Source organism: Mercenaria mercenaria, chromosome 2 (assembly GCF_021730395.1).
Source record: "Mercenaria mercenaria strain notata chromosome 2, MADL_Memer_1, whole genome shotgun sequence".
Classification (NCBI taxonomy): domain Eukaryota; kingdom Metazoa; phylum Mollusca; class Bivalvia; order Venerida; family Veneridae; genus Mercenaria; species Mercenaria mercenaria.
This window is the reverse complement of record NC_069362.1, coordinates 45765362-45774164: the sequence shown is the minus strand read 5'-3', so window position 1 is coordinate 45774164 and position 8803 is coordinate 45765362. Positions and strand designations below refer to the sequence as shown.

The 8803-nt window shown below is 34.7% G+C and overlaps 1 protein-coding gene across 1 annotated transcript; it reads left to right on the top strand.

Annotated features, from left to right (window-relative positions):
- Positions 1–1930: 1930 nt before the first annotated feature.
- LOC128546099 (ficolin-1-A-like) lies at positions 1931–8213 on the top strand. The gene is made up of 2 exons (XM_053525543.1): positions 1931–2072; positions 7960–8213. Exons 1-2 carry the CDS (start codon positions 1931–1933, stop codon positions 8211–8213), a joined length of 396 nt encoding a protein of 131 aa, XP_053381518.1.
- Positions 8214–8803: the final 590 nt, after the last annotated feature.

Here is an 8803-nt window from a genome sequence, read left to right as displayed (position 1 = left end):
CAGATTACTTAAAACAATGGTAAATTCTTCTTATCCATCAAGTTTACCTCCGATCTGCTGTTAACTTTTTTATGGGTTCTGTCGTCCTGACTCAAAGTTAAAGTCAGGTTGTTTCGCTAATACGCAAACACCTCACAAAAATATTGTTAAGCAGTTCAATTTCGACCAATTTTGGGAAGTCAATATTTTGACTGTTTATCACAGTGACTGGCTATAGCAGCAGACTCAAAGTATTAATAAACGTCATATTTTAGTAAATCCAGTATTTAGAGAATGCTGAATTCATGCAAATTAATATGCATACTTTCATATGGGTTACTGGCATATAGGCACAAACGGTACAAAAATAATATCACTCTCGCGAAAATAGTAGATGATAGTATAGTCCTAATGTCTATAGAACGCGTTGAGTAGTTTTAAGTAATTACAGTTTTATGTCACGTGATCTAAGTAGTATAGACAAATGTTTGACATACACTCTCGCTGCGCTAAAGTATATAAAGAACACGGTCACGAGTTTTGTATTCTTTACATAGTCTATACAGTCAAACTTGTGCTAGCGACCACCCGTGAATAGCGACCACCTGTCGACAAACGACCGGTCTCTGGTCCCCTCGTAGAAAAATGCTCATAAAAAGGCCGTGAATACCTGGCGACCGCGACCAGCGACCGGCCTTATTCATTCCCAAGGGTCATATTTGCCTCCCTATAACGACCAAGCTGGACCGTTCCGGCATGAAAATATTTGAAATCCGCCGAATTTTTACGAATTTCGCCTTATAGCAAACATAATAATTACTGATTGATTGAATATTTGCAAGTTTGCACCGGCCAAATTAATATATAGAACATAAAGAAAGCAAGAACCTGTAAAATACTTTTATCAGCATGATAATAGCTAACTGAGAAGTGACCCTTCCCCACGAATAAAGACCACCTGTGAACAAAGACCACTTTTGCTTGTTCCGAAGAGTGGTCTTTGTTCACAGGTTTGACTGTATTAAAGTACAGTCACGGCTCAAAGCAAAATGACCATCCAAAGCCAATCACGATTCAACAGGCTTCTATACAAATTTCCTGTGCTTCGAAATTTAACAGATCGATGCACGCTAACCACTACATATAGAATACGAAATTCAGTCTGTTGTAAAACTAAGGAAAGTTCAAATAACGCGTGCATCTTTTCTTATTTTGTAGCCATATTAAACACCTATTGCCTTCTAGTGAGGGCGATTTGAGGACTCACCGACCTGGAAAAAGTGATATCGAGGGAAGGTGTACATGTAACCCGAGCGGGTATCACTTTTCCCAGGTCGAAACCTCCTAATACTGACAGAACCTAGAAGGCAACATATTTTTATAATCACATTCAACAATATGAGGGCAACCTGAGGATCAAAACTATTAAAGCGTTTCCTCATATTTTTTGTTGTCTTATATTGTGTACGACTTCATACTGTATGGGCGTCAAATGCTATGACGTCATTGCTGGAGGTCAATACGTGACTTTTGCTACGACATTTTATCATTAATTATGTGGCTGTGTTACATGTAAGATCAAAATAAAGGACTCTTAGTATAAATTTAATATTGATATGTAATATCCTCGCATCTAACCGCGAAACTAATATATTTATTTTATTTCTGCAAACAAAGACACACTATTCTATTTGTGTCCATAAACAAGAGGGTAGTTAAACCTCTATGCTTGACCTGATTTCCCTCATAAAGGTATTTTACAACAAAGAAACTTATCAAGTATAGAATCAAGTATAAGTAAGTGAATCTTACAAATAAGTCCTGAATATAAATCTTACGTCGTGTTATTTTCTAAATCACACATTGAAACACTGAAAAGCACAATTAATACAGTTGTTCTTCTAATCAGTTTTGTTATCAATTTTACACAGGACTAAGTAGCATACAAGAAATGACAGCAACACGATTATCCGAACTCAGAATTGATCTGACGGCTGCAGATGGAAATCAATCCTATGAATTGTTCCAAAACTTTCGTCTTGGAATTGCTCCTAGTTACACGCTTCATATCGAACATGGAACTGGAACAGCAGGTAAATGCTTCGTTATGTAATGTTTTAAAGTTTCTGTAACTGAACTGTATTTGAAGACGTGCCACAAAATTACTGTATTCTTTTGTATTTCGATGATAGTGATTATACATGCTTTGCGTGAAGAAAATAAGAAACATCAAATATCTAGTTACAAATTGACAGTGATATATATATATATATATATAAGACCTCACTTTGTTTCTACATTGCAAGATTGCAAGATAGTCATTATTCTATCCTAAAAAATAATGACAGAAAAAATTTGCAAAATGAGTTATGAAAACATGTCAATTAAGGGAGAGCATAAACTGTCCACTTGTCATCTTGTAAAATAGCTGTATTGTGCTAGCATTATCTGAACGATATGCACGAAGTTTATGTGGTACTGTCGCGCTTTGGCGTCATACTATCGTGGTATCGCCATCGTACTCTTGACAAGCAGATTTGCTTTTAAATATTCTACAATCGCTCACGTTTTATAGGGATACAAGGAAAGAAGCTGGCGTTTTAATGCCACTTTGCATTTATAAACTAGATGATATAATAATGAAATGACTACATAATATATTGTTGGCGTACATTAGCGTAACTGACGTTATCGTCGTTTTTAGCCGTTTAGACGTTACAGGGATAACTTGGGGAAACTGAAAACAGTTTTCATAAATCATGTCGTTTAGATATTTAAGAAACTCTTTGATATAGATGTACTTATAATATTTATTCAATCAAATTATTTATCAGACAGTGAATTATATTGCGGTATTCAGATACAATTGTAATACATATACATTATTTAGTTTTAAAACGTAACGTCGACGTTACATTAATTTCACGGCTGTGACATCTCGGCTAGATTTTGCAATTTTCATGTGTTAAATTAAATTCATATTCAACGTAAGACTTATGCATATCAATTTGCAGACAATTGTATGTACTTTCAGACTGTAGTCGCTGTTTTTTAAACAAGTACATATTTCTTTAAATATTTCGGCACGTAACAACTTCGTAATTTTATGTTTTTTTACATATTTTGGCACGTGTGACATCGCGGCTAGATTAATATATACATATATTAAACGCCATTATCAAAGTCAAAATACGACAAAAACTTACTAATACAAAAGTAGAATTTATGTACTTTTTGTCAAAATAAATAATTATAGAAAGCATACAATAGTTAAAGAAAATACAGAAATTTTAACAAATCCTGTCGAGGAAAGAATATTAAATCTTACGTTTTAAGTTGGATCTGTCTTTTGCTTCCTGTTTGTTACTGGAAGTATTGAACAGCAAATGACTGCAATGACGTCAAATATAGTTAACGTCACGTCACCGAGTCTTCTTATTTGACGGAAAAAAATAATTTCATGAATTTACCAAGCCGTTAAATAATGCGCATTGGTGAATTCTGTTACATCTTACATGACGTTTTTGTGTTGGTTTCTATGATTCTATGTCGATTTAAATTTTTACTAATTGTTAAACGTAAATGCCATCACATTTACTAAAGGGGAGATTGTTTCGCCTTTCTTGTGATATAAGAAGATAAACAACCGTATTTCTAAAACGAATTTCATGAAACATTGAAGTGAACGAAACTGAAAAAAATCCGATGTTCGCCAACAACGTATACGCAATATTAAATACATTTATTTCAATGCATTGTTGATATTAACCACGGTCTTAAATACATGTAGAAGGATTCGTATCGCAATAGTTTAGACAATCTTCATACGTTTGTGGCATTTAAGTACAGTGCATAGTAAATTTCTATCTTACTCAGATGCATCTGGCACACTCTGCTAGGTTTTAACGTACCGTCACTAAGAAGTAGACCACCGTTCAGTTTTTAAGGTAATGGACCCGTAATGACAATTTACGTGAGATTACGTAATCTCTTAATGCTACTTCGGTATTCTCCGGCTGTTAATGTACCAGACAGAGAATGCCGAAGTCCTATACGGAGAATACGTAATCGCACGAAATTCATTATGGGTCCATTACCTTAAATGAATGTACTGGCCACCAGACAAATGTAAGATTTGTAAACATAAAGTGATTGGGTGCGTGCACGCGTGAGCATGCGTTGATTATGAGAGGGGCTTAGAAATGATATACTGTTCTGAGTTGCATGTTTGCAGTGGTGCCGTACCATACATACTTTATCAATTCGATATTTAAAGGTTTGAGCAACTACGCGGTACTCGCCACAGTACTAAAATTATTTTTGGCTTAAACTAAGAATTCTGCGGAGCCCTATTTATGTCGGGTTACGCGCAACGTGTCGTCCGTCGTATCGTGTGTCAAGCGTCTAGTAGCGCGTCGTTTCGTATTGTCGCGTGTTGTGTCGCATGTCATGTATCGACCTAGATTTGTTTCAATGCCCCAGTCTAAGTCCTTTGAACTTCAGATGTCATCTGTGTAATTTAGTTTTCAGGAATTAACGTTACAACATAAATAAAATCTGTATTATCTATTACATTTTTCATCATTATCATCTGTAATAATTATCATTAACATTCATTCACTTGCTATAATTCATCATTATAATCACCATTCATCAACACGGCTATTTGTCTTAGAATTGGAACAGACATTAAATCAAATAAACAATCAGCTGTTTTCTCCTCCATAGAGTTTGATGTATAATAAAAGCACAGTTGTTGATAATTTTAATAAAAAGATAACTGTGGTATTCCTGACTAGTTATCCATACCATATGCTATGATTTTCACAGGCAAAAGCATATACTTACCTAGGCAAATGTGATCTCATAATATTCACAGGTAGAAACTCAAATTTACCATGGCAAATTTACAAGATGGACATCAAAATTACATAATTGAATGTTATGTGATATTCACTGACAGAGAGTTAAAATGACTGTTGCAAATAGCTATCTGATATTCACAGATCGAATCTTGACTGAGTCAAATGAGATCTGATTATTTAAAAGCAGAAAGTCATATTGACAGAGGCAAATTTGATCTGATATTCACAGTCAGGATGTCATATTGACTGTGCAGAATGTGATCTGATATTCACAGGAAGAAAATCACATGGACCGAGGCGAATGTGATCTGATATTCAAAGGCAGATAGTCATATTGAGCGAGTCGGATATGATTTGATATTCACAGGCAGAAGGAGATAACCGATTTTGATATGATTGTCTGCCTGTTGAGATTTCGACTCCCTTGGTAATAGCTGTATTTAATTTATGTCAACAAGTGGTATACCTCAAATTTGATAGATGGTCTAAATATTTCGATGATTAAACAGTGCATGCACCTTGGCGTCTCTTGTATATACACGCCTTTTAATGTGCGGATCTAAATGTTACTACAATGCAATAAATTCAAGATGATGGTGTTGATTGGCGCATGATCGAGCAATTTGTAAGCTGGGAAAATAAATGACCTACAGCGTTCGTTGATTTAACCTAACCACAGAGTCTTGTCACATGTAGAGCTTGACAAACAAAATGAAAATAACACGCGTATGTCTTATAGTAATGATGTAATGCATGTTAAAGGTTTTTTTTTGAAACTTCATCACTAACAACATATTAAACAAAAGTATTCTGACATGACTTACATTCGACAGTAGAACAAATTTTACGAAATATATTAATGTCTTTTTACAATGTCCTAACTCGATTTTAAAAATATTATGTATATAGATAAAGAATATTTTCAGACAGACAGTGAAATGAAATCTTTTACAGGTCAAAAGGATTTCTGACCATATTAAAGTTTGCTATTAGTTATAATTTCTAATAAGATTTTCTTTTAACAACTGTTTGCGACATTTTTGGAATTTACTCTATCCTTGTTACGCAATAACGTATTGTTTAAAACACCTGAAACTAATTTAGCCATTTCACAATATTACGGAGATGGGAATCTATTATATTCACATAATATACTCTAATAACCAAATATAGTTTTAAGATGACCTTCATATTCACTTGAAACATTTTAACTGGTCAGCTGCATTGTAACTGGCCTTCTACATGTTTAGTAACTTGTCCTTTCTCTCAGCTTTATTATCAATTATTATAACATAATATAAAACTTATATTTGGAAGTAAATTTTATTATCCTTGAATTTTGAAACATTGAATATTTTATATCCGCTTATTCTCGAAAAAGCTTCAGAGCAACATATACTTCTTACTGAAACAAGTGAAAATGAAATATCGTTATAAATGTACACGCTTGTAATAATCTTGAGAATTACCCGAGAATATATATATTTTCATTTAAAATATTTCCAAAGCTCAACATTTATTGTTTGATTTATTCTAAAGACACTTTCAAAACGTATGAATAAAATGTGATAAGTAGATCCCTCGGAAACACCGAGAACAAGGCAAGCAGTGAAAATTGCAGACTCGGTTTGATTGAGTCTGTTCATGAGCAGTAATGGAAAATGCAACACTGCCCACGCCCCCTAGCACCGGCTTAAGCAGTATTCAATCTTCAAATCTAAATGAGTTGAAATCAATAATCCCGAAGGACCAGATAATATAACAAAACTGAAAAACACATTTAGTATCATTCGAAACACTTATAGCTGTCATGTTGATCTGAGCTCCAGTTCTACAGTGTCAATTTTTGTAATACTTCACATTTTCTAAATGGAAGTTTGATTTCATATTCAATTCAATTCAGTTCAAATAGATTATTTTCGTCTCAGCATATGTATAACACAATACAATAAAAAAATCTAATAAAAATACAAAATTATATCATTCTTAATAGAATCATGAAAGACAGGTAAGCACAGCTTACTATAATGAACAGTTGAAGCTCTTACTTACATTTATACAGGTCAATGTTATATCTACAAGGCAGTCTGAAAGACAGCTAAACTCCCCGCCACTGTTATGGATAGTGAAAAGGTAAACCTTTGACCTTGAGGTGTGACCTTGACTTTAAACTGACATGTCTGACTCATAAATTCTGCACATCGTCTTGATGAGGTGATCATTTGACCCAAGTTTCATAAAAATCTTTCAAGGGGTTTAGGAGATACAGAGAGGACACAAAATGGAAGGCTCAAATCTTTGACCCTAAGTTGTGACCTTGACCTTGAGCCGGCATGGCTGACTCATGAGTTTTGCACATCGTGTTGGATAGGTGATCATTTAACCCAGGTTTCATAAGAATCCTTCAAAGGGATAAGGAGATACAAAGCGGACACAAAATGGAAGGCTCAAACCTTTGACCCTGAGTTGTGACCTTGACCTTGAGCCAACATGACTGACTCATGGGTTCTGCACATCGCTTTGATGAGGTGATCATTTGACCAAAGTTTGATGAAAATCCTTCAAGGGGTTAAGGAGATACAGAGCGGACACAAAACGGAAGGCTCAAACTTTTGACCCTAAGTTGTGACCTTGACCTTGAGCCGACATAGTTGACTTATAAGTTCTGCACATCATCTTGATGAGGTGATCATTTGACCCAAGTTTCATGAAAATCCTTCAAGAGGTTTAGGAGATATGGAGCGGACACGAAAGTGTTACGGACGGACGGACGGAGACCATTCCTATAACACTACGAGTGGTGGGGGATTAAAGATAAAAAGGTGTTGTGAATCAATTGTTTACTACAAAACTAGAAATACATATGACAGGGTTTTCACTTTGAAAGAGTGGGGGAGGGGGTATTAGCTTTTTTTGACACAGTTTAGCTTGATTTTTATATTTGTCGTATAGTATGTGAAACAATGTATTTTCAGTATTTTTCAGAAGATATAAAAGGAAATTTAAATTCATTTGTTAATTTGTAGACACACGTAACATGTATTTAAGACCGTGGTTAATAAAATTTCCAAGCAAAATAATTTCAATGATAGTGCAGTTGTCTTTATTTTTACAGGTGACAGTCACGGACTTTCTAATTCAAACAATAACGACTTTGCCACCTTCGATGAAGATAATGTGAACAGATGTGCTGTCCGTTACCACGGTGGGTGGTGGTATGGTTCCTGTGCATTCGCAAATCTTAACGGGGAATATGGCACTCCTGGACATATTTCGAGTTACAGTAATGGTGAAGGTGGCTTTACCTACCGTGAGTTTCAGTTATTACGAATGTTGCGAGAATCTTTCATGATGTTCAGAAGAGTGTAAAAGTATCAGTGCCGTCGGTAATCGTTTAAATGAAAAATATAATCAAATAAATGTAAACAGTTTGAAATGGTGTGATAAAATTCCACCCGTTCTATTTTAATACAACCTAGAAATTATTGTTTGTTTTTGTATTGAATCTTAAATTTAGTGTAACAATAATAGACATGTTTATCAACAACTGTATGATTGAATCGTTCAACATTTTTTTACAAGACGCCTTATTAGAGTGTTGGAATCTGAAAAGATATAATAAGACAGAGAGCAAAAATGAATATAGATCAGGTAAATATTTTACTAAGGCTAGCCACATTGGCAGTTGGAATAGGCTTGACACAACTTTTCAAAAGTATTTCAACACTGTAAATAAATAGTAAAATGGTCATTGAGAACCCCAGCCGGTCCGCATCAAAGTCTTTATGAAAACACAAGAGCTTCCTGACCGTGCACTAAGCATTAAGAACACAGCTTTAGTACGGATAAGCCTGGTTAATCAAGTGACTTGATAGCATGTATCGGCGGGGTGTTATTTTAATGAGGCAGCACAATAAATTTGAACAGTGTTCTCACTGCTACAATGAAAAATGTTCGTT

Coding starts and splice junctions, on each gene's coding strand:
- LOC128546099 (XM_053525543.1), top strand. CDS start 1,931: ATGACAGCAACACGATTATCCGAACTCAGAATTGATCTGACGGCTGCA. Junction 2,073..7,959: donor ACATGGAACTGGAACAGCAG/GTAAATGCTTCG, acceptor TTATTTTTACAG/GTGACAGTCACGGACTTTCT.